Here is a 26,860-nt window from a genome sequence, read left to right on the forward strand (position 1 = left end):
TCCTTTTGTGCAAATGTCTGGCAGGGGTGACGTGGGGCCACTCCTCTGGGCACAGCTGTGGCAGTGCCTGGATGGAGGTAGGGCCTGGGCAATAGTGCCCTCCTAGATCCTCCCGACATGCAGCCTGGGGGCCTCAGCCTGGCCTAACCCTACTTCCAGGGACTCTGTCCCCAGAAACCACAAAGATGGCCAGTTTGTGGAGCTTTTCTCTGTCTAGCTGCCTCTTCTCCCTGCTCCTCCTCCTCCAGCTGTCCTCCAGCTATGCAGGTAAGCACGCTAATCCTAGACCTACATAGACCTAAGAACAGTAAGGGGACGTTTGGGGCTTACCTAATCATCCTCAAATGTCTGTATGAATTTCTTGTCTATACTTGGATCTGCTGGCATGGTTTCCCTCCTTAGAAACCTTCCTTACTCCTTGTTGAGTCAAATTTGGGGCCTGTGTATGCTAAATTTTACCCCATTTATATGGCTCTGGGAATCAAACTCAGGGCTTTCACTTCCCTTAAGTTCATGTTTTACTTCTGAGCTCTATCCCTAGCCCAAGTGTTGGGTTTTCACCTTTCAAAGGAGAAAAAAAACTAAATTCTTGGAGTTCCTGCCAGAGTTTTAAATGACAGAAAGTCTTCTGCACATTACTGCAATGCCTGCTTGTGGGAAATCTCAGTAACTTTTTGCTGAGAATTAATGAGGCAGTAAAGGTCCTTGCCTCTATGTTCAACGACCTGAATGATAAAACACAATAGCACAAATAAAATAAAGTTAATTTTTTTAATATTTGAGTTATAGCATCTCATTAAGTTTGAGATCTTGCTCTGCAGAATCAGGCAGCAATAAATTTTTATACAGGATCCTGTTCCCCAACTAGGAGGAGAAATAAGAGAAACTGAAGACAGAGTCCTATCTCAGGGAGCCATGTGATGGGTGGAGGCCTAGACCATGCACCCCCTAAAGACGCCCTGATATAAGGAAGAACCCAGTAGCTGAACCTCCCTGGGAAGACATTCAGAGAGGGATCCAGAACTGGCGTGAGCCTGAAGGTACAGATGATAAAGAAGGGCGAAGCAATTGTCCCCAAGGTGCACGACTTCACAATGGGTAGGGAACAAGGTGTGAGGACAGGGAGGGAAGAAAGAGTTGAAGAGTCAGAGATGAACACAGCTGGTAAAAAAGCAGAAGCCATTGAACAGATGATTTCATGTTAGAACATTCTATCCTAGACATTCAGAACATGTCTTTAACTAGAGACTGCTTACTTTGTATATGTTCAAAGTTTAAAAATAAGGCTGGCTGAAGCTCTTGTATTCCATTTAAAACTCCTCAACCTGACATCACCGTCCCTGCAATCACAGCATTCAGGGATCAGAAATTCAAGTCACCCTGAGCTACAGAGAACACTAAGGCCTGCTTGGGCTACAAGGACCATGACTCAAAAATAGGGAGGAGACACTGAAGAGATGGCTCAGAAGTTAAGCATGCTTGCTACTTTTGCAGAGGATCCAGGTTGGGTTCTCAGAACCAATATCTATGGGGAAGCTCGTAACTACTACCTGTAACCCCAGCTTCAGAGGACCTTATCGCCTCTTCTGGATTCCAAGAGTAGTCACACAAAGGTGACATACATTCACCTGCACTGACACAGATACAAAATCTTTGAAAGAAAAAATTGATTGTCCTAAGCCAAGCATGGTAGCACATGCTCATAATTCCAGCACTTGAAGAGTTGCCACAGAAGGATTGCCTGGAGTTCAAGGCCAGCCTGAGCAAGACCCTGTCTCAAAATTGATATATAAGGTCTGGAAAGGATGGCTCTTTAGTAAAATGTATGTACTTCTCTTACAAAAGACTGGATTTTGTTACCAGCACCCACATTCACGGGGTGACTCACAATACCCTGTAACTACAGACCCAGGGGACCAAATGCCTCTGTCCTCTGAGGGCACCTGCACTCACGTGAGTGCTAATGTAGACAAATACACACACACACACACACACACACACACACACACACACAATAAATCACTGGGTGTGGTGGTATACAGCTTTGATTCCAGCACATGGGAGGCAGAGGCAGGCAGATCTCTGAGTTCCAGGTAAGCTAAAGCTACATACATAGCGAGACCCTGTCTCAAGCATACGTAAAATAAAAATTAAAAATTGAGTTTCCTCTCTCTTATTCTTTTTTAAAGTAGCTTTTCTATGATGAACTTACCACATCTGACTCTTGGTTTCTTTTCTTTGGTGTCTTGGACAGGACAATTCAGAGTGATAGGACCGGCGCATCCCATCCGGGCTTTGGTTGGGGACGAAGCAGAACTGCCGTGCCGCATATCTCCCGGGAAGAATGCCACGGGCATGGAGGTGGGGTGGTACCGCCCTCCGTTCTCTCGAGTGGTTCACCTCTACAGAAATGGCAAAGACCAAGACGCAGAGCAGGCACCTGAATATAGGGGGCGCACAGAACTTCTGAAAGATAACATCAGCGAGGGAAAGGTTACCCTCAGGATCCAGAAGGTGAGGTTTTCGGACGAAGGAGGCTTCACCTGCTTCTTCAGAGACCACTCTTACCAAGAGGAGGCAGCAATGGAGTTGAAAGTGGAAGGTGAGCCTGCCGAGGTAATATGCAGCATGACCTGTTGAGTAGTTGACTTCCCCTTTATCTTCAGTCATTCGCTAAGGTCTCTCCATCCAAACATGTCACTTCTGAGATCGGTTCCAGTAAACAGGGACTCCTATGCTGTGGCTGTTGGCTATTTTGTTATTTGAATTGGGAAAGAAACTGGGATCAAAGTCAGTGTGTTCATGGGTTAAGAAATCGAAATTAGATAAAAGATGATATCTAAGCTAGACAAATGCTTTTGTACTTCAGTTTTTTGTTTGGTTTTGTTTGTTTTGTTTTATTTTGTGTTTTGCTTGCTTGCTGCTTTTGTTTTCCTTTAATGATGGCTTTTCAGTATGTAGCCTTGGCTGACCTGGAACTCATTATATAGACCAGATTGGCCTCAAACTCACAGTGATTCTCCCTTCTCTGCCTCCTAAGTGTTAAGAGCTGGGACTAAAGGCATGTGCCACCACAGCTAGCTTTGATATATATAACTTGGGCAACCCTCCAGCCACAGCCTCTGGTGTGCTGGGACTAAAAGATGAGTCACCATGCTCAGCTTGAAGTGATTGTTTTAGAACCCTACCAGATAGCTTGGGTGCTTCCCATGAGAACTTGTTGAATGGCATAAGCAAGCCATAGAATATAGGGAACAAAAGCATGGACCCGTGTTTGAGTGTGTATTTACATACATGTATGCACACATTTATACATATATACTCAATATATGTATATGTGTATATATGTGTGTGCATTATATGGCAGAAATATAGTGTGTGTGTGTGTGTGTGTGTGTGTGTTTGTGTGTATGACAGGGATAATTCAGTTAGTAGAGAGCATGCCTACAATATAAGCAGACACTGGTTTAATCCCCAGCATTGCATAAACTGGTTTTAGGACCTGAATCCTGTAATTCCAACACTTAGAAGTTAAAGTCAGGAGGATGAGAAGTCAAATACTGGTCTAGGTTATAGGAGACTGTCTCAAACAAAACAAAACAAAAAAGAGGCTGGAGAGATGGCTCAGTGGTTAAGAGCTTTTGCTGTTCTTGCAGAGGACCAGAGTTTGGTTCCCAGTACCCACATAATGCCAGCTTTGGGAGATAGAAGACTTTCTTCTGGCCTCCAAAGGCACCCACACATACATACACACATTAATAAAAATAAAATAAAAATTAAACACACACATGGGTATATGTAATTTTCACATAATTGCTTCATTTTCATGATTCTATTTTCAGTCTGCTCGGTGTGGTAGCTGATTTTGGAGTTATTTATTATTTATCCTGCCTTAGAGTGGTTAAACTGTGGATAGGGAAATAGATAGAGCTTTGAAAGTTGATTGCTATGTAGTTGAAGAACAAGAGTATTCTGAGTGCTGAACCTCTGATCCTTTTCCCTTCCTCCTCACCACCTGCGGCATGAATATCAGACAATCCATCATTTTTGTGTCTGAGGTGGGGGTGAGTGTTGCCAGGCTGAGACCAGAAGACGCATTGTACGCCCAGTAACAAAGCGCTATTTCTAGAGACAGCTTGCAGGGACATGAAAATAGCTGTGTGCCGCGGAATGTTCTTCAGACAGTTGTTTTTGCTGGGAAATTTTTACTCACAAAGAAGTGGGGAGTCAGAACTTCAGCATACAGATTTTCCCTCATCCTGCTCAACAAATTCCCAGTTCAGCTGCCAACTCCAGCACACTCACTGGGGCCCAGCACAGAGAAAGATGGAGAGGGGCAGAACACACGGAACACTTTGTCTCAAGAGAGAATGCTTTTCTTGGAGGGGTTTCCACATTCCAAACCCCTCCAGGGAGAGAGGAAGGACTGGAGTTCCATTCACAACACTGAATAAAATTTGGGAAGCATAGCACAGGCCTGCAATCCCAGCATTTGGGAGCTAGAGGCTGGAGAGCAAGGAGACAGAGACAAGAACAGATTTACCCTGTTTTAAAAACAAAACAAGGGGGGCTGGAGAGATGGCTCAGAGGTTAAGAGCATTGCCTGCTCTTCCAAAGGTCCTGAGTTCAATTCCCAGCAACCACATGGTGGCTCACAACCATCTGTAATGGGGTCTGGTGCCCTCTCCTGGCCTGCAGGCATACACACAGACAGAATATTGTATACATAATAAATAAATAAACATTTAAAGAAAATAAAAAAAATAAAAACAAAACAAAATCAATGTCCACATTATCCCCTCTCTAGAGACAAGCCTGCTGTACCATCAAAAATAAGGCCAGCCTTGTTTTTCCATTGTTGCCCTCTTTTTTTTTTTTTTTTTTGTTTGTTTGCTTTGGTTTTGAGACAGGTCTTGTAGGTTGGCCTCCGGCCTCAGGCTCCTGAATGCTGAATTACAGGCTTGTGAAATCACGCCTGGTTGTGTCAGCATTTTATGTAGTTGGACTTTTCCATCAAGGACTGTTGGCTCCCCAATAATGACCTAGAAACATATTATTAATTATGAAAGCTCAGCCGGTAGCTTAGGCTTATTACTAACTAACTCTTACAACTTATATTAACCCATTTTTATCAAACTATTTTTTGGCTTGTGGCTTTATTACCTTTACTCTGTACTTTCCTTGCTGTTTTTTCTCCATCCGACTCATGCTTCTACCCTTTTTCTTCCGTGTCCTCTGTGCCTAGAAATCCTGCCTAGCTATTGGCCATTTAGCTTTTTATTAAACCAATCTGAGTGACAAGTCTTCACAGTGTACAGAAAGATTATTCTACATTTTCCACTTTTTGTCTAAATAAAAAGGAAATGTTTTAACTCTAACATAGTAAAACTATATACAATAAGAACAATTATCAAGTTTTATCTAAATAGAAAGATCTTATTGCGTATACTTTTGTATTAGGCTTAAAACTCTCTTATTTAAACAAAAAGGGGAGGTGCTGTAGGAAATCCTATAGCCAGTAACCCTTAAGTTACCCGCCCACTGGGACATGGCCTCTTATACTGTTTATCCTGATATAAAGCATGTGTCCAGCCTCTTTTCTGGCTGCAGGATTTGCTTGTTGTTCTCTGTTACAGGAGAGGATATTGATTTGTGAGTCTACCCCTAAATAAATAACCCTCTATTATTCTCAATTCTGAGCTAGTGTGGGATTTCTTTTAAGCATCCATCTTCAAAAAGGTATTAACTTTAACAAGTGAAACAATAAAAACAATTATCAAGTAAGACTTACATTAAAATATCCAGTCCATTTATATTTGTTAATTTAGAGAAAATACTCAGTTATCTATCTTTTCTTGATGAGTCCAAAGTTTTTTACCTAATTTACTTTTTTAAAAAATATTTTTATGGTTTATTTAACTTTGTTTTATGTGCATTGGTGTGAAGGTGTCAGATCCCCTGCAATCTCCAGACAGTTGTGAGCTGCCATGTGGGTGCTGGGAATTGAATCCGGGTCCTCTGGAAGAGCAGTCAGTGCTCTTAACCACAGAGTCATCTCTCCAGCCCCCTAATTTACTTTCTATCATAACTAAGGAAAACTATAACTATCTGATCTTCAATTCCATCGAAGACCCCAGAAGGATATACTATTACCTGAGTAAACAGGAAGTGCAGAGCAAACCACTTGCGAAACTAAGAAATGACAGAGATATTTGGCTGCCTGGGCAGCCACTCTGCAATGTTGGGGCATCCATCTTCAGCCTGCAGGCCTAGAATATCTGGTAGTTTTTTCTGTGAAGCAAGAATTTTGGAGGACTATCTCACCTTGTTTGGGCAAAGTTTAGCAGTCACTTTCCTGCAAACTTTTCTATGAAGCAGGAATTTTGAAGGACTTTACCTTATTTTGGCAAAGTTCAGCAATCTTTTCCTTTGTGTCCTGATTGTCCAGTTTGCACAGCATACTGTAAGCAGTCAAGACAAGGGAAGTTTCTTGTCCAAATGGCTAGTTTTACCACATTGAAAGCAAACTCTATATGGAGTTCCTTCAATACCCATTATCTTCTCTGAAGATGCTGGCAGGAACAGACATGTCTCATTGTCATGAAAAGCCCTGTGCTAATAAAACATTTTAAATGCCATATTCTGTAGGTCTTTGAAGTGTTTGAAGACCATCTATCTATTAAAATATATCTCTGTTTGACCCTGAAAACATATCTAATATGACTACAAATTTGATTATTATAGGTGACTAATAACCTGTATTTCTTTATTATAGTTTGTAACAATAACGTTCAAGGATAAGAAACTGACATTACATTGTTAAATGAGCTTTATAGGTGCAATAAGTTAAACAAAGGTAGAAATGTATATACAGTATGCTCTTACAAAAGTAACTTTAAATTTGTATTGATATATAAAAATACCTTAGACAAGCATAGAAACATATACACAGTATAACAAAATAACATCAAATTTGTATCAATATGCAAAAATCCTTACCAATGTAAAATATTTATGACTAGTGGTTGCTTTTTTAACAACTTGTGACCAACTCCTCTAAGCAATGATAAACATCCACAAACCAACAAATGGCCAAAAACCATCCACCCCAACTCTTGGGAATGTGGGTGTTGGGTTCTCTAGACTGCTTCTTGTTGTCTGGGGGCACTGGAATCTTTGAGGGGACCACAAGAAAATTAGGATAATGGTCAAGTCCTGGCTAAAATAGTCTGTGAGCAGCCAGCAGCCGTGAAGCTGGTTTGGGTACAGAACTCTGAGGAAACTGCAATAGAGACACTCTGAGAGGCTGGGTTACTTGGGTCATCCGTTTTCACTGGTGTCTGGTCCCTTGCTCTGAAAACACAAACTTTATAAGGTGATATACATATCTAAATTAACACAAGTATGGACTGTGTATTGTACACAAGCCAGTTAAAGATTATTTTTTTTTGTTTTGTTTTATGCTTGAGCAGGTAAAAGGCATCTGTCAACTATAAGTCTGTTAGAAAAAAAATCAAACTTTAATATAAACCTCTATCCATGCCGTATGAAAGGATGGCATGTAATAAGATTTAGCATGTCTCATCTCATCTCAGAGCTGTTCCCATGTGAAGAGACTAGTTTACATGTCACCTCTTCTGTAGTCTTTTTGGCTTTCTCCCCCCCTATCTGTAGCCAAGATTCCCAGGAGGTCTTCCCTGGTCCAATCTGATCTCTGTTAATCTGAAAGTAATCCACAGCCTTTTGTTTCTTGTGGAAACAAAAGCATAACCTCTCCCCCAACCCAAGAAAAGCAACTGTCAAACTTTGCCAAGACATGGTAGGACAGTACTTCAAAAATGTCTGCTTCACAAAACACCTGTCCAATATTCTAGTCCTCTAGGCTGAAGATGGGTGCTCCAGTGTTGCAGAGGAACCTTGGGTGGCTGTCCAAACAGTCACAAGAAACCGCTTCTCTTGTTTCTTTTAGTTTTGGAAGTTGCTTCCTCTGCACTTCCTATTTAACTCAGGAAATATTATATCCTTCTGGGGTCTTTGATGGAGTTAAAGACTAGATAGTCACAGTTACAGTTTTCCTTAGTTATGATAGAAGGTAAGTTAGGTCAGAGCTTTGGACTCAACAAGATAGAATAAATAATGGAGTATTTTCTCCAAATATGCCAAATACAAATGGACTGGACATTGTAAATGTAATTTTTACCTGATAATTGCTCTTATTGTTTATAGTTTTATTATGTTAGAATTAAAACCTCTCCTTTTATTTAGCAAAAAGGGGTAAATGTGACATAATCTTTTTGTACACTGTGAAGACTTGTCACTCAGATTAGTTTAATAAAAAGGTGAACGGCCAATATCTAAGCAGGATTTTCAGGACGACACTGGGGGAAAGAAGGGCAGAAATGTGGAGAGTCATGAGACAGAGACAGAGGAGACAGGAAAGTAGCATGAGCAGTGCAGAGTGAAGGTAATAAAGCCACAAGGCAGAAAGTAAATTAATAAAAAATAGAGTAAGTTATAAGAGCTAGTTAGAAACAAGCCTAACCTATCGACCAAGCTTTCATAATTAATAAGTCTCCATGTTGTGATTTGAGAGCTGGGCAGAGGGACAGAAAAATCCACCTACAATCTTGTTAATCTTAAGGTTGATTCCCTTATTCAACCCACATTACTGCAGCACAGTCTCTGAATAGGGTGCTGGGGAAGAAAGCTGGGTGATGCTCATTCTGCCTTTCAGATCCCTTCTACTGGATCAACCCTGGGGTCCTGGTGCTGATCGCACTTCTGCCTGCACTCCTCCTGCAGGTTTCCGTGGGTGTCGTCTTCCTCTTTCTGCAGCACAGACTCAGAGGTATGGGCAGCAGTTGGGTCTGTCGGGATTCTTTCCTGGCCTTCAGGGATAGGTCATCTTTAAGGCTTCTGAGTTCAGAACTACATAACAAGTTTTACTGAGCCTTTTCAAAGAGGACCTTGCATTTCCCTGGGAAATAAGACTGACATGTAACAGCCTCCTAGCTGAGGAAGAAATTGAGTCCATGGATGGTTCAGTGACTTGCTCAAATAGCCTGTTACAGGCAGTATAACTCAGCCCTCCATAGACCTGAGCAGCTTCATGAAACCAGGCGAGTAGTCTCTTCAAAGCCAGCCAGATCAAAAATACTAGACAATAAAAAAAATAAATCTTAAGGGCTGGAGGGACGGCTCAGTGTTAAGAGCAATTGCTTCTCTTCTAAGGGACTCAGTACCCACACCAGAGAGCTCATAACCATCTGCAACTCCATGGATTCTAACATCCCTGGCCTCCTCAGGCACCTGCACTCATGTACAGATACCTACACACAATTTAAAATAAAATAAAGCAAAATTTTAAACTTTCAATTTTATTATTATTTGCTTGTACTTGCTTGTCTGTATGTGCACATGTATGTATAGGTGTTCTAAGAGGGAAAAGAAGGTGTCAGAGTCCCTGGGACTGGAATTATAGGTGGTTGTAAGATGCTTTATGCTGGTTCTAGGATCTGAATCCTGGGTCCTCTGCAAGAGTTGCAAGCATTCTTAACCCTTGAGCCTTGTCTCCCGCCCCACTACTTCACATTTTAATAAGAATTCTGAAATGAAACTCATTGCCATATAGAGTGTATTGAAAAAAGTGTTTCCCCTGTCTCTTACATTAAACTGTGGACACAAGTTCAGCTGTTGATGAAGTGTTCTTTTGTGTCCGGAAACTCCAGGCAGAGTCTTCTTAGACTGTGTCCTTCCCAGTACCACAGCATAAAGTCTCGTGTTTCCACCTCCTCCTGCTATTAAGAGGATACGGCAGCAAAGGGGGTTTGGGCCATGAGGAGAGAGATATCAGACCAACAGTGATCCTGCTTTGTGTACAATAGACAAGTGCTCCACAGTGTACTGTGTCCCCAACCCCACAGTGAGATCTTTTTCTTACCTTAAAACCATCTCAGATGTTTGGTTACTTGTTCCTTGGCAAGGAAAAGGTCCTCTGCCATCATGGCTGAATAGAACAGGAAGACAGAGCTAGGCAGCCTAGGATCCAACTCTATTGTAGAGACCAAACTGTGAGGAAAATTCTTAGGTTCTTCAAGTCTCCGAGTAGGGATAGTGTTTTCCCTCTTAAACTGCGGGATGCTTACAAGAGGATAACATCATGGAAAGCACCTGCGGTAGATGCAGTCATAAAGTAGTATCTCAATAAATGTCTAGCTTTTCATTCAAGTAGGATTTGGCTTTATATTTACAATATGGTACTCTACTTGGCCATGTGAACTGAGCAAGGAGTAATAGAAGAAGTAACTTACGATATAGTGCTGGAAGGGCAGCTCAGGGGCTAAAAGTCTGTCCTGCTCTTACAGAGGACTCAGTTCCATCCTCAGCACTCTATGTCAGGCAGCTCAGAACTACTCATAACTAGGAGATCTGACCTTTTCTGGATTCCAGGGACACACGTACTCATGTGCATGCTAGTGTGCATGCACGCACACACACACACACGCACCTCAAAGAGAGAGAGAATTTAAAATAAAATTAGGAAAAAAAAATTATGTGGTTTGAGTATTGCTGGCTCCTGAGAATTAGTCCTGAAGACTTCTGCATTCTTTAAAGCTTTTCTGGAGGTTCTAGCTATGCAGTGTAGTTGTTTGTACACCGTTAACCAAAGAACAGCAGGCCCTGCTCTTCTCGAAGATCATTCTCTCTGACCAAACAAGCGGTTTTGGGAGGGACACATATGGGGTTGTAAGAAAAGAAGGGAACACTCACCTCGCCAGCTGGATCAGCAAAATCGGCTGTGGCGATCACTGGGGTGATAGGCAGCAGAGCCAGACTGCTCTCACATCCGGGCTCCTCTTTTCTTTTTGTCGTTCAATTCAGACAACACCCACAGGAAGAGCCCAAATACTTGGTTTTAAGTCGCGAGCTCTTCCCACTCCCCAAAGACTCCCCCAAGCTATCAAGGAGTTGTCCGCACAGAGGTCCAAGGTGCTCGGTGCAGAAGGGTCCTCACACAGTAGCAGACCAGGAACTAAAACATTGCCTTTTTCTGTTCTAGGAAAACTTCGAGCAGAAGTTGGTGAGTTCCAGGCACCCTCCCTCCCCAATTCCTCCTGTCTAGTCTTTTAATTTAACCAAAATGCCCCTTTCTTCAGAACATTTCTGCCTCACTACCAGGGCTCTGTGCTCCCTCCAGTAGGGAACATCAATATTTAAAACTATAAGCAGCTGAGAATTAAAAATCCTACTGGCTCACCTGAGTTCAGTCAGTGCAGACATAAAATCCCAAACTTGCATTATGTTTTACTTTTTATCTTATGAACCAGCTTTAAGTGATTGAAATAGATTCAGGGCAAGGATCCCCTCTCTGTGCCCATCTGAATCCACTTTCATCTGTTCCTCTTTCAGAGAACCTCCATCGGACTTTTGGTAAGTTCAGACATCTCCCAGCCTCCCAGGGCACTGTGGGATTTCACTTGCAGCCTGGGGAACTAGTGGCCCTTTGTGGGGTCACTCCACCTTTTCTCTTTACATTTAAAACCTGCAGGAATACAGCAAAAACTTATGTACCACGTTCTAGTGTGAGGTACTACACTAAATTCCACAAATGTAAACCTTTTTTTTTTTTTTTTTGATTTTCAAGACAGGGTTTCTCCGTAGCTTTTTGGTTCCTGTCCTGGAACTAGCTCTTGTAAACCAGGCTGGCCACGAACTCACAGAGATCTGCCTGCCTCTGCCTCCCGAGCGCTGGGATTAAAGGCGTGCGCCACCACCGCCCAGCAAATGTAAACTTCTTATACACATTTTTTTTTCCATCCTGTGAATTATAAAAGGTAGGTAAACAGATCCTTTTCACCTTTTCACATAAACTTGATTGCCTAGTGGAAAAAAAATCTACTTGGACAAGACTTCAGAACTACTGGAGGTAAAGGTATGGCTCAGTGGTTGAGAGCACCCGCTGCTCCTCTAGAGGACTGAGATCTATTTCCTGACCCACAGCAGACATCTGTACATACAATACATACATAAATAAGAAAAAATTGTGAAACATGGTGTCACTATGCAACCCTGGCTAACCTGAAATTCACTATGTAGATCAGGTTGGCCTTGGACTCACGGAGATCTACCTGCCTCTGCCTCCCCCCAGTACAGGGTTAAAGACACGTCTGTCATACCCAGAAAATTACATTTTTAAGTCATCTACTATACTTAAATGGCAAAGTTAGTTTTCACGAGTACAACCCGAGCACGTGGCTTCTCTGTGGAAAAAGTAAAACCACACTAGTACCTTCCCTTTTGTGAGTAAGGATCCCATATGGCTCAGGCTGGCCTCAAACTCTCTACGTCATGAAGGATGACCTTGGGTTTCTGATCCCTCTGCCTTCACCTCCCAAGTGCTGGTACATGCATATGCCACCATGCATGCACCAGCTAGAGTATTAACCCCTCAATAATCATCTTTGCATTTTCTTTACTTCAGATTGCACAGTCCCTAAGGACAGCATCAACAAAAGAATACCCAAATGTTTGTTGAATAAATTCCATACAGATTAGAAAAAAGAATTAAGCTGAACACAGAAAATTCCTCCTATGAGCAATCTTCCTGAGCAGCCTTTCTTTCTGAAGCCAAGACTACCCTTGTTCAGTTCTCCTGGTACCTGGCATTGGGCTAGTGTGTGAATGTCACATGTGTAGTCTTTGATCACCCAAAGAGAAATAAAATATTTTTAGTGGGGGGAGTATGAGCAAGTGCTCACACGGAGGTCAGAGGGCTTGATTCTTTCTTCCATCATGCTGGTTCTGGGGATCACACTCAGGTCTGCAGGCTTAGCAGTAAGTGCCTTTACCAACTAAGCCATTCCTGTAAATGGAGACGGCGCTTTCATTTCCCCAGCCGCCCAGGCCTGAATAATCACACAGAAATTGTATTAAAAACACCCTATCCCCAAAAAAAGCAAACAAACACGCTAGGGATGGGAGTGAAAGGGAAGTTAGTGAGTTGCCGAATGTGAATATGTATGAAAGCGTCATGCAACCCATTGTTTTGTATGTTAAGTAAAATCAGCTGAAAAGAAAAGCTGAGTTCAATTAGAAGTTAATGAAATTAAAGGCACATCATCCAAATTCAGGAACTATAGTTTGTCCCCAGAGTTCTTTGGTGCTTGGGGGGTTCAGGTTAAAAAGAGTGGGTGTGGCACAGAGGGAAAGAAACTCTGTTTTTCTCTACCATTCAGATCCTCACTTCCTGAGGGTGCCCTGCTGGAAGGTAACACTGTTTGTTATTGTACCTGTTCTTGGACCCCTGGTTGCCTTGATCATCTGCTACAACTGGCTGCACCGAAGACTAGCAGGTGCCGTATCTGGGCAGCAAACAGGACCGCTATGGAGCAGGGAACTCAGGCAGACCAGAATGGGGAAAAGTGGAACCAAGGTTCTACATTCCAGGGCTGGGATTGCCTTCCTCCTGTGTCCCCATGCTCACATCAGAATTCTCAGAAAAAAAACTGAGAATCAATGAGATGCATGGGTCCCTTAGTGGAAAGGGAGGGTCATCTAGTGAGGATGTGAGGTGTGTAGGGGGGAATCTCCCACTGATCACCCACCTACTCATTTCTCTTTGTTTGCAGGACAGTTTCTCGAAGAGCTAAGTAAGTTCTCCCCAACACCCCTCCCCATTCTTGAGACCAGTCTCAGTGTGAGCCTCTGAAACTCACTGTGTAGACCAGCCTGATCTGGAACTTATGGCAATCCTCTTGCCTGTCTCCAAGTTCTAGGATCATAGGCATGTGCCACCATTCCCAACCTTTCTCCACTCTCCTAAACTGAACCAAAAAAAGCCAGAGTAGGGAAGATGGTTACTGAGGAATCATAATCCCAGGAAGGACTGGAAGGACTCCTCCTTGAAGGAAGCGGGAAGGGAACCCCTTGGCAAGAATCCCATTTCTGCATTCTCCTCTGGCATTTTCCATAATAGTGATCCTGAACCCACTTCAAGACCAACAGGGAGGTGGGAGAGGCAGGGATAACATGACCCCTGAGGACTGTCTGTCTCCTAGGTTCAATGACATCATGAAAGAAACCACTGGCAGATTTTTTTTTTAACTTACTTGTCTTTCTTCTAGGAAACCCCTTTTGAGTGATGGTGCCACTTCCTGGAATGAAGGGGAGCCTGGCAGTCCAAGAGACAGGTCGTTGGGGACGTCTCTCATTAGCCTCTGGGCTACAGGCACCTTCCAATCTACATCGACAGAAACACCCCGGATTCCAAATAGAATTTGATTTCCCTTCTTCAACTATCTTCCTTTCCTCAGCTCCTTCCTTCCTCTAATTTTTGCCTCCCACATCTTTTTGCCCTGTCTCAGTCTCCCTCCAGGAAGCACCCCACAGCTGAGGGCAGGCAGTCTGTCAGAAGACACCTGTGTGTCAAAGTAATGCAGGAGCGATTCTGTCAAACAGGATACCCAGCACCTCTACATTACAAACACCAGCTGAACAAATGGTGGATGTTTCTCCCAAGATTGCAGCCTTGTCTGGGAAGAGCAGCAACGTAGATAGTAGGGGACAGGGACAGAAGATCTCACAATAAGAGAGACAGAGTATGAATATGGAGCCTGAACCCACACCCACAGATGGGATCTAACAAACTCTGAGAAGAACACCATCCTGCTTGGGCAGCCTGTGGAAAGGAGGACCTTGGGAAACAAGGGTTGAGAATGGGGCGCCCTGTCTTTTCTTTTCTGCTTCCCTTAGCGTCCTTTATACTCCCTGCCTCTATTTTCTCCCATCTTCATTCCTCTCAGAACATGCACTGTTTATTCAGCAATTACTGCTTGATGGTCTACCAGACACAAACAAGCTAGGTGCTAATTAATAATACAAGTTTACTGTGCACACTTCTTTTCCTTTCCTTGTGGAGTCTTTTGTCACCCACTCAACTCTCCTATCCAAACCTCCTGAGCCAGAGGCCAGCCTTCAGAAAATCCGAAATGCAAAGACTAAGATGACTCTCTTTGTTTTAAAAATTGTATTTATTTTGTGAGGTGGGGAGATACGTGGGAAGGGCATGGGTGAGGTCAGGAGGTCAGGGTGAGTGGCAAGTGCCTTTGCCCACTAAGCCGTCTCACCAGCCCCAAACAGGCCTTTTATTTATGTTTCAGGAATTCTCACTGCATGCAAAATTCATCTTGTCTTCCTAGATTTCATTTTTTTCCAAGGACTCCTTTACTTTTAAAATATTTTCTAGCTTCAAGGATGTTAGAGTCCAAGAAAAGCCCCAAGGAAAGACCAGCCACATATACAAAACAAGAGCACTTTATTAATTCTAATGTTGGGGTGCCACCTGGTGACCCCAGATAAGATTAAAAAGCTCCTTTTAAACGGAGTTAGGGGAAATTCAGAGAGGAGGGATTAATCTGGGGACTGGTTGGTAGAGGAAATATTAGTCTGTGGGCTGAATGGTTGGAGGTTCTAGTGGTTAGGGACCTTCAGGCAGCAGGCTAGGGAAAGCTATCTTTAATTATCAGGAGACTTGATTTCACTGGAAACATAAAAGTCAATACCTCTTACAGGATCAAAGATTGAAACATAGATTCTGTTACCTGAATATGTGTGTGGTCCCCCTGGGCTCAGACCCAGGGTCTGGTCCATGCAAAACAAGGGCTGTACCACTGATCATTGCACACACCCCAAGCTCTGTGACTTAGAGTTTTAATATATAGATCCAGTATTTACATTATTCATAATTGATCTATCCCCTGATGACTTAAGCTAAAAATATGATTAGGCCAGAAATGCAAATAGTGCACCTTGCCTACAGAACCTCATAGCTTAGTACATAGCACACTGTAGAGTGTTTCCTTTCCCCTCCCAACCTGCTGGCTGTTTGGAAACTGCAGCCTGCGACCACTATCCAGCATGCAGAGAACCTCAGAGTACCCTTAGGTACCAATACTGTTAGCCTAGTACAAGTTAAATCAAACCCCGCAAAACAAACTGAATGAATGTTAAGACTTTCCCATTATTTTGAACCATCTTAAGTGTTGGCATCATGAGTCAGCCATGGCTTCTACGACCAGATCCCTGTATAGAACAGTGATAATAATCCAACAGCATTTAAGTTCCCTGTTCACTTGGGAAATTTTACACTCATTGAAGAAAAAAAAAAAGTCTCTTCCTATGGACAGCCACTCACCTATTCCTCCTCTCTCTAGATGCTAAAGAAAGCATAAAGGGATAAAAACAAGCGGCCCTTTCTTTGCTGCCCACTTCTTTGGTTAAGTGAAAACACCAGGCAGGAACAAGGCATTAGAGGAATTGCTAACTGGATCCCCAAGATGTTGCCAGGAAAGCTGCATTCCCAGGATCTGAAGTTTGTTTTCTTCCTTCCTTCTTTCTCTCTTGCCTTTCATTCCCCTTCCCTTTCTCTTAAAACCACTTAAGACTGATGCTTGAGAGGTGCTGACCAAGCTTCCCCTCCCATTTTTCAGCCATTAACTTCCAAACAGCTCTATAGTAGTGTTCTCAAGGACCTGTCCTTAAGTTTTTAGCAAGGAAGACCCCTGCTATCATCAAGTCTTCACAATTGCAGGAAGATGTAACCATGGTTACCCAGTCCATTGCCCGAGAACCAGGAAGACTAAGACAGAATCTCCACGAATTGTGGGTATTGCTTTCCTTCCCCCATCTCCTTTTGTACTTTACTGGTCCAGGACCCCTGAGCGTGGAAGGAGACTGAATAAGAAGACTTGGTTGTTAATTGCGAGGAGGTTTCAAGTGGGTTCACTTGTACCCTGGCTTTGTCCACCCTTCCATAGGGTAATTTTCTGGAGGAAATGTGCGGGCATCTCTCAATCCTGATTCCACTCCTCCACCTAAATGATTCATGGTTGCCGCAAATCTGAGGAGTCCAGCTGGGTGCATGGCACATACGTGTAATCCCTGCCTCAGGAGTCCGGCTGGGTGCACGGCACATATGTGTAATCCCTGCCTCAGGAGTCCGGCTGGGTGCATGGCACATACGTGTAATCCCTGCCTCAGGAGTTCAACACATGAAGATCAAGCAGCCTTGCCGCATGACAGGTCCATCTCTCTCTAACCCTGAGGCCCGGTCTCTCTCACACACACAACCTGGGAGAAATGCCTGCACGCTGTAGACTTTCTTGGATGTGGATGACCCCAGCCGTGAAACACCCAGGGATCTGCCCTGTGAGCTTTTCCCTGCTCGCTCAGGGCCCTCGTGCTCTCCCAGCGTCCATCAGCCCTGCCTGGGGCTTGGCAGTCCAACGGTGCCTCGACTGGCTTAGTCTTCCCCAGCGCTCATCCTCAGAGGACCACAGTCCCCTGAATGGCCGGGCTGTATGGGAACACAGCGGCTTGAACTCAGGCAAGCACTTCTGCCTCATGTTAGGAATCCATTATGCAATGGCCACACTCACAGTTGCTCTGATCCCGCTATGCCTGTAACCCACGCACCTCGGGTGGCTGCCCGCCAAGGTCAGAAATTTAGTTCTTAAGAAGCCCAACACCACAACTTCTTTCCCCGCCGACGGTTGATCATCAATGGTATCACCTGCCCTAGGAAATCCAAATTTCCAGAATTAAGTATTTACTTCTGTGTTTGGGGGTGGGGAACAGGGAGGGTTCCTAAAAGCCTAATTCAACTTTGCTAATTCTACTAGGCAGGTGGAAGTGAGTTCCAGGTCAGCATGCACTATACAGGGAAAAAAAACAAATAAAAAAACAACCCTACATATAACATAAGAAACACAACTGCTCTCAACCTCTGATCCACTCTCCAGTGCCAGCTCATTGTGGGTGCTGCCCTCCCTTGGCTGCTGATCCTGACCAAATACTTCTTGATCAGTAAATCACACACATGTAGAAAAGAGACACTTAAATGTCCCATTTTAAAACTAGGAAAAATGAAGCATGCTCACCCCGGACTGCTCAGACAAGGCTGGCATAATGGAGTACAGTATAAGCAAATACCAGTATGTTAAAACAAAACAATAACAACTAAACAAACCAAAACAAACAAACAAAATCGGCCTGAGGATGTAACTCAGTGACAGGGATTTTCTTAGTGATGTAAGATCTCAAGTTTGAGACGTGGCTACATGAGAACATCTTGTCAAAAACAAACAAGAAATGCCAAGTGGTGCACAAGTGTCGATTCGGGCAAAATTATTCCCACACATAAAACACAATGAAAAAGAAATTGTTTAAAATGTTTTGATATCTCTTGCCCTCTGTTCTCCTACCTCTCCCCCTCTCAGAACCTGACATTCCAATGGTCATTTCCATCTGAAAAGTGGCACTCTAGTTAGAAGCTCCTAAGCCTGTCTGCAACTGAACCCACCCCTGAAGCACTGCTGTTTCAGTCTGGACTTCCTGTATCCCTTTCTCTCAGGTTTCCGCCCACCATTCATTCCTTTTGAACTCTCTCCTGGTCTCAACGCCTCGTTTTTCACTTCCGGGGCCTCCCTGTCTTCCCAGGACAAAGCCCTGGGTGTCTCTGGCTCCTCCTCCATCTTATTTGTGGAGTTCTGGGCTGGTTCTCAGGAGGGAAATCCCAGCACAATGGGAGCAGGAACGAGCTGTGTAGTCAACCTGCAGCCTTCTGTCGCGAGTCAGCGTCCTCCAGCACTCAAGGGAGGGACGCATCTGTGTTTGCGAGGATTTGGGAAGCACTCACACCCTGAACCTGACACAGTTTTGAATACTGAGCCAGAGGCTCTGGTTGCTGAAAGCTTTGGACCACGGGGAAGTTTCCGCGGGAAGATAAAGACGTGGAGTTGTCTGTCTTCAATATCATGGCCACACGAGGGCGCTGCTGCTCTATCCTCTTAGATTGTGTAAACCAGGAGAGCAGGGTTGTTAGAGAATCAGCCAGTAAGGGCCTACTGAAGGCTGGGCCAGGGTGTAGGAGGATGAAGATGCCTCTGAGTGACCAGGACTACACAGTGGTTGGAAGAAAGTAGAGCGGTTATAAGGAGTCCTGTTGTGTCTCTCTTAGTATTCTCCTCTCCAACCCCTTGATGTCTACTTTCCACTTTCTGTACTATCCCTGAAGGTTGATAACTGTTTTTTATTGGGCAGGGAGTTGGGTAAGGTTAGGGGGCATGCTCGTACACATAGGAGCAGAACTGGAAATTCAACCCATTCAACAGAAGGCACAGAGAAAAGAAAACAATGTATCACTGAACACTCCAGCCCCTGAAGACTATTTTGTAAACATGATCTTTAAATTTTTAGAATGTATGGGGCTGGACAGATGATTAAGAGCACTTACAGATCTTGCAAAAGATCTGAATTTGATTCTCAGCACCCACAATAAGCCTGTACCTCCAGCTCCTCTCTCTCTCTCTCACACACACACACACACAAATCTTAAACTGAATTTAAACTAGAAATGCTTTTATATTTCTAAAAATAAAACTGCAAAATTGAGGCACAGAGCCTCCAGCTTCTCTGCTTAAAACATCCTGCAAGTCTGGAGATACAGATCGATGGTTAAGAGCACTGTCTGCTCTCACAGAGGACCCAGGTTCGGTACTATGCTCACATAGTGGCTCAGGCATCTTCTGGCCTCCAGGGCACTGCCTGTGTGTGCTCCCCATGAACTCAGGCAAGCACACACGCACATGAAAATAAATCTCGCATCACCATACATTTATAATTCATGAAGCAATATTGACACATTCATCTATACCTATTTCATTTACACTCCAGTTATCACCAATGTCCTTTGTCTTTTCTAAGATGTGACATAAGGCACCACACATTCGGTCTCAATTGATCCTTAAGGTGTCTCAATTTCTCTGACTTTCCTTGGTTTTGATAGCCTTGACACTTGAGGACTGGGGCAGCGTATTAAGAATGTTCTTTGACTTGAGTTTAACTGGGACCACGCTTTGAAGAAGTCCAGCGACAGGAAATGCTGCCTGAACCTTGTCAACAAACCACAGCCTTGACCTGTCCTTCACTTATGTTTCAGGGATTCTCACCGCAGGCATGAGTCATCTTGTCTTCTTGGATTTCACCTTTTCTTCTTTTCTTCCCTTGAGGACTCCTTTACTTTTGAAATATTTCCTGGCTTCAAAGGGATCAAGAAAGGCAAGCAAATGACCCAGGATTTCCCAGCACTTAATGGATCTACCTGGTTCTTTACAGCACATGTGATCCAGCAGGCTTTCCTTTTCCCTAAAGAGGACGTCGCAGACAGGGCAACAGTAGATATCCTGCTTCCTGTGGGTGTTCTTTTGGGAACCTACCACCACGGATGAGTGGGAGGACTCTCTGTGATGGAGGTATTGGTCGGGCTCATTTGTGAAGTGGACTTTGAGGTGGGTTAAGAAGCAAGTCCTCTTGGTAAAACCTATCAAACAATAGGGGCAATGGATGTTTTTTCTTGAGCATTTTACTGGAACAGAGCTGGATCTGACATTCAGAGATGAGTCTCTGTTGCAGCTTGCCTTAGCCCTGGCCACTGGTCTGCCCACTGGTCCTTGGATCACTTTCCGATGCCTGACGTTGGGACCCTGGGATCCAGCTGTTTCAAGTGGAACCTTCTTCACCTCATGCTCCTGGTTGCCAGTCCCTGGCTTCCTGTTTTCGTGTACCTTCATGTGGCGTTTGACCTCAGACTGATCCCGGAAGCGTTTTCCACACACAGAGCATGAACTGGGCCTATAACCTAAATGAGTGCGTCGGTGCCGGCTCAGTCCAGAAGGATCGCGGTAGATCTTGTTACAGAGCTGGCAAGAGAAAGTCCTCTCTTTACGATGCTGAGGCTTGGAGCCCACGGCTTTGTGGCTAGTAGTCTTCTGGGCCTTAAACTGGTGATTAAAGAGGTTGATGTACTTTTTGTAACATCTGCCACAGGTCAGGCAGAAATAGAGTGGTCCACCTTTGAACATCCCTGTACAAGCAAGAGAGCCCTTCTCTTTAACATTGTTCTCTTCATCTTCCAGATTTGAGCTAGGATCTTGAGAACTCCTCTTCTTGCTTCCTGTGGTGGAGGAGGGAAAATACACAGTTTGCCACTGACAATGTCACCAACACAAGGTTTTCACTCAGTAGGAGTCACTTTCCATTTCCCCAACCTTTAAACTCAACCATTCATCCTTGGATCTTATGGGATAGAAATAGGGAAAACCAATAAAAAGAATAATGAAAGCTAGTAAAAATTTCATAGGTATCTTCTATGATCTCAAATATCTAAATACTAGCTTATATCTTGTAAATCTATCCTCTCAAGCTCAATATTGCTCATATTCTCACAGGTGAAAGACCACATAGTAAGCAGTGATCTTTCCTCATCCCCGACTTCACATGTGTCTGTCACAGTCCCAAAATATTAAGGGTTGAATTCCCTTCTGTAAGACCACATTCACATAACTTTCTAACATAGATTAATATTATCCAATTTTGATAGTATTCTAGTTTAATGTATTACTGTGTCTAGTATAAAAAAAAATCAGAACTCAGGGGCTAGGGATGTAACTCAGCAGCAGTAGGGCACTTGCCTAGTTTACACAAAGCCCTGGGTTCAATCCCCAGCTCCGTAAAAACAAAAAACACCTAAATTGGGCCCAGAGCTAATTGTGGCTGTAGCTTTGAAAACCACTGAAACAAAATCCCTTCAGAACAGAGAGCTCACCCCAGTGTTGGGAAGGCAAACCATGCAAGCAAGTGTTCTCTCTCCCAGTGAGCTAGGCCAAGGGAAGACTGCTGTATCATGTAAATTGGTGGTGAAAAGTTATGCTATTGATTATTAACAATTACCTGGGTTAAAGAGGCAGCACAGCAAGACTGTCTCAGACTGGGAGGTGTGACCAACCTAAATTAGCATTCCTCTCAAAGACTAAGCCTTCCTTGTTCTTACCGTAGGAACAAGCTTATTCTTCTCCTCCTCAACATTGTTTCTCCACTTTCTCTTGGGAAGAACTTGTTAACCAAAGGGTAACTAACACAGCGACCCACATGTGATCTCGAGTCCTAGAAACTAGATTCCTTGTTTTGGAAGTCTTGGTTTTCCATTATAAAGTCAGTGGACTTAAACTTTGATCTCAAGGTTTCTTCAAGTCCCAAGGTACAGATATTGAGATGATCTACTGAGCTCAGATGTTCTAGGACAGCTCCGAATTCTGCGGTCGTTCTCGGTCCTTTTTACCTTCCTTTCTCTTTTGGCATTTACTTTTCAATTTTAAAATTACACTTTTATTATATTGTATGTGTGCATATAAACGCTACAACATGCTTATGGCAGTAAGGAGACAGCTTGTTGGACTGATTCTTTCCTTCCAAATACATATTAAATTCCAATTGCAAGCATTGGTGGCAGGCATTTTTAACCACTGAGCTGTTTTGCTGACCCTTGGTTTTGTGAGATGAGAGGGCCTCAAATACACTATGAGGCGGAGGTGTTGGGGTTGCAGATGTGAGTTACCGTATCCAGCTTCCTTTGCCATTCTTACCTGTTGCCTTTGGGGGACAGAGAGCTGATCTCTTCTGTCTTCTTTCTTTTTGCATGGTGTACTGATCTGGTATAGGCAGAAAATATTTAGGCAGTGAGTGGAGGTATATTTTTGGGTGGGTGAGAGACACACACATAATATACACGCAAAATGTTCATACACATAAAACAAACCAAAAAAAACACGTTTTGTTTTATTTTAAATACAACAATTTACAACACTCGGTTGCAGGAAAGGCATTTAAGAAGGCAGCTTCTAGCCTGGAGGTGGTGGTGCACACCTTTAATCCCAGCACTAGGGAGGCAGAGGCAGGTGATTTTCAGAGAGTTCAAGCCAGCCTGATCTACAGAGTGAGTTCCAGGACAGTCAGTCAGAAGTGTCCCATAGAGAAACTCTGTCTCAAAACAAAACAAACGAAATAAAAAAAAAATCAGCTTCTAGTATAATGCCTTGTATACAAGATTAAGTAAATATTGTTGGGTGTATAGACAGGTAGTTTTCAAGATAGTCTGTCTATGTAGCCTAAGCTGGCCTCCATCTCTATAACCAAGGTTGAGGCTTAAATGTGTGATCCTCCTGCATCAGCCCCAGAAGTGTTGGGATTTTAGGCTTTTGTCAACACACCAGGCCTGAACAGGCAAATTTAAATCGTGGGTTCAACGCAATGCCCATCAAAATCCCAGCAAAATTCTTCAAAGACATCGAAAGAACAGTACTCAACTTCACATGGAAAAGCAAAAAACCCAGGATAGCCAAAACAATCCTCTACAATAAAAGAACTTCTGGAGGCATCACAATCCCTGACTTCAAGCTCTACTACAGTACTGAAAACAGCCTGGTATTGGCATAAGAACAGACAGGACAACCAGTGGAACCTAACAGAAGACCTGATATCAATCCACATCTTCGAACACCTGATCTTTGATAAAGAAACAAAAAATATCAAATGAAAAAAAGAAAGCATATTTAACAAGTGGTGCTGGCATAACTGGATATCAACATGTAGAAAAATGAAAATAGATCCGTATCTATCACCATGCATAAAACTCAAGTCCAAATCGATCAAAGACCTCAACATAAAGCCAGCCTCACTGAACTTCATAGAAGAGATAGTGGGAAGTATATTCGAACATATTGGCACAGGAGACTACTTCCTAAATATAACCCCAGCAGCAGACACTGAGAGAAACAATTAATAAATGGGACCTCCTGAAACTGAGAACCTTCTATAAAGCAAAGGACACGGTCAACAAGACAAAATGACAGCCTACAGAATGGGAAAAGATCTTCACCAACCCCACATCAGACAGAGGTCTGATCTCCAAAATATATGAAGAACTCAAGAAATTGGTCATCAAAAGAACAAATAATCCAATAAAAAATGGGAGTACAGACCTAAACAGAGAACTCTCAACAGAGGAATCTAAAATGGCTGAAAGACACTTAAGGAAATGTTCAACATCCTTAGTCATTAGAGAAATGCAAATCAAAACAACTCTGAGATTCCATTTTACACCTGTAAGAATGGCCAAGATCAAAAACACTGATGACAACTTATGCTGGAGAGGTTGTGGGGAAAAGGGAACACTTCTGCATTGCTGGTGGGAGTGTAAGCTGATACAGCCCCTTTGGATGTCACTGTGGTTATTTTTCAGAAAATTAGGAAACAATCTTCCTCAAGACTCAGTAATACCACTTTGGGGTATATATCCAAAGGATGCTCAATTGTGCCACAAGGACATGTGCTCAACTATGTTCATAGCAGCTTTGATTATCATAACCAGAACCTGGAAACAACCAAAATGTCTCTTGACTGAAGAATGGATAAGGAAAATGTGGTATATTTACACAATAGAGTACTATACAGAAAAAAATAACGACGGCTTGAATTTTGCAGGAAAATAAATGGAGCTAGAAAAAACTATTTTGAGTGAGGTAACCCAGACACAGAAAGACAATTATCACATGTACTCACTCATAGGTGGTTTTTAAACATAAAGCAAAGAAAGCCAGCCTACAAACCACAATCCCAGAGAACTTAGACAACAATGTGGACGCTAAGAGAGACTTACATGGATATAATCTACATGAGAAGTAGAAAGTAAAAAAAGACAAGATCTCCTGAGTAAATTGGGAGCAGGGGACCTTTGGGGAAGATTGAATGGGGAAGGGGAGAGGCAGGGAGGGGAGTAGAGAAAAATGTAGAGCTCAATAAATATCAATAAAAAATGTAAAAAAAATCATCTTGGGGTTGGGGAAGTAGCTCAGTACATCAAATGTTTGCCTTGCAATCTTCAGTGCTTGAGTTTAACCCCAAGAACACCCAAAAATAAAAACCAGGCATAGTGGAACTTGGCTATAAAGCCTATATCAGGAAACAGAGACAGACAGATTCTTAGGGCTCACTGCAGCAGTGAATTCCAGATTAGTAAGTCCCTGCTAAAAACAAAGAGAACAGGGTGGATGATGTCCTGAGGAATAAAGTTCCAACGTGAACATGTAATATACCTGCACATACATGAACACACACAAAACATTATCTTTGACTTTCTACAGGGTGCTTTTTGTTTGTTTTAAGGTTTATTTTATTTTAATTTGCTTTGTGTGTGTGTGTGTTAGGTGTTTTGCCTGTATGTATGCACACCACTTACATGCCTGGTACCCACAGAAGTCAGAAGAAGGGGTGGGACCCCTGGGACTAGAGCTACAATGTTTGTACACCACCATGTGAGGGCTGGAAACTGAACTCAGGTTCTCTGCAGGGCCTGCATAGGCTTTTTGTCCCATGTAGTTGAGAACCACCCTTGATGTCCTGGGCTTTCTACCTCCACTTCCAATGCGAGCTCATATATAAGTCTCCACTTTGAGACTCAGACCTTCCAGGTATAGAACTAGGGATCAACTTTAATTTAATCTCCTTGAGCAAAACAAATCCAACATATATTCTAAGGGTATAGGACAGAGAGAGTGCTGAGGAAGTCATGGTTTCTTACCTACAAATGCCAGGTTCTTAAAGGTTTCTGACTGCACTTTCCGGTAAAGGATCTTCTGTTTCTCAGTCAGACATGCCCATTCTTCGTTGGTGAAAGACACTGCTACGTCCTCACAAGTGATTGGTCTCTGGAGGGGCTGGGCAGGCTTAAGAATATAAACAAACACAGAAAACTGAAGTGATTGAGGTAACACCATTTTGCTCTGACTTTGTGTCTGCTTAGGGACCCTCTAAACAGCCATATCAGCCTTGGGAACACGTTCAGGATTTTCTATGATCCCGACCACAGCCCAAAGCATAACCAAACTATCTGCTGAAATTTGCAGCTAAAGCAAGTATTACCAGGTTCCCCTAACTTATACCCAACAATGTGTTTTCTGCCTTTAAAACTGTTGTATGCCTAAGCTTCCGAGGCAAGAGTTCTTCCAAGCCTGCTTCTCGTCACCATCTTATGAAAGACTTATTTGGCCCTATATGCATGGTGATGTCCACTATAAAATCCTGAGATATACTCGAGGTTTAGAGAATTCAGACCATGAAGAAAGAACAAGTATGAAGAAGGCACAAAATCAGGGTCTGTGATTTGCCAAAAGGAAGGGTGATACAGAGGAAGGAAGAAATCACTGAATATGATGAAGAGAAGGGAAGGAATATTAATTGCTACTCTTACAGAACCTGTGCAGGATGCTAGGGTGGTATCAGAGAAAATCATGAAATTCTTTTCTCCCCTATTGTTTGGCCTGGGAAAATCTGAAATTCCAAGAGGCAGGGGAATGGTAAAAGACCCCAGAGAGTCTAAGGCCTCCATTTCTCCACCCAATCTTCTCTCTTCCACTGTTAGATTTCACTTGAGATCTCTGTGTTATATACATGTGTGTCTTCCTCTACCTTAGCTTTTTGAAAATTATCCGGTTGCACCTTATTTATGTGTGTGTGTGACTGTTTTTTTTTTATGTAGGGACTGAAAATCTCAGCTGTGTTCTCAAGTTTGTACATCAAGTACTTTATACACTGAGCCATCTCCCCTAATCCTCCACCATAATCTTTCTTCCATGCTTCTGTAGAGAGGCTAACATACTACCTATTCCAAGGTGGCATGTCTTTCTTTAGCTGTGTCTATTTCTGGTTTAGTCTCTTCTGGCCTGATCCCTAAGACTAATTGGACTCCTTGTGACTCTCTACCTCCCAGGAACTGGGCAAATAGGGAGGTCCTACAAGGCCCCAGCATTTGATACTGCTTCTTCTAACAAAGTATCTACTCTAAAAGACTGTTTTCCTTGAATGGTCAGATTTACAATTCTCCTATTTCACACCTGGTAACTTTAGTTCTCTCAAAGCCAGGCAGTAGAGTTCAGGGCTCTGGTTACCTGTTTCTTGCTTCCCATTGTTT

At 43.1% G+C, this 26,860-nt stretch overlaps 2 protein-coding genes across 2 annotated transcripts; one reads left to right on the plus strand and one right to left on the minus strand.

Annotated features, from left to right (window-relative positions):
* On the plus strand, nucleotides 1-15,803 carry Mog (myelin oligodendrocyte glycoprotein). Its single transcript, XM_041635105.1, has 8 exons — nucleotides 1-267; nucleotides 2,255-2,602; nucleotides 8,735-8,848; nucleotides 11,060-11,080; nucleotides 11,410-11,430; nucleotides 13,236-13,352; nucleotides 13,629-13,649; nucleotides 14,124-15,803. The coding sequence occupies exons 1-8, from the start codon at nucleotides 186-188 to the stop codon at nucleotides 14,135-14,137; spliced, it is 738 nt and encodes a 245-aa protein (XP_041491039.1). The 5' UTR covers nucleotides 1-185; the 3' UTR covers nucleotides 14,138-15,803.
* Nucleotides 15,181-26,855, minus strand: Zfp57 (ZFP57 zinc finger protein). Its single transcript, XM_041635156.1, is given in 5 exon segments — nucleotides 15,181-15,220; nucleotides 20,070-20,105; nucleotides 20,107-21,010; nucleotides 25,472-25,616; nucleotides 26,838-26,855. Coding segments are annotated over 5 exon segments (1,143 nt in total).
* Nucleotides 26,856-26,860: the final 5 nt, after the last annotated feature.

Source organism: Microtus oregoni, unplaced genomic scaffold, assembly GCF_018167655.1.
Source record: "Microtus oregoni isolate MIOR12 unplaced genomic scaffold, Mior012 000046F_ref0000063, whole genome shotgun sequence".
In the NCBI taxonomy this organism is placed as follows: Eukaryota; Metazoa; Chordata; class Mammalia; order Rodentia; family Cricetidae; genus Microtus; species Microtus oregoni.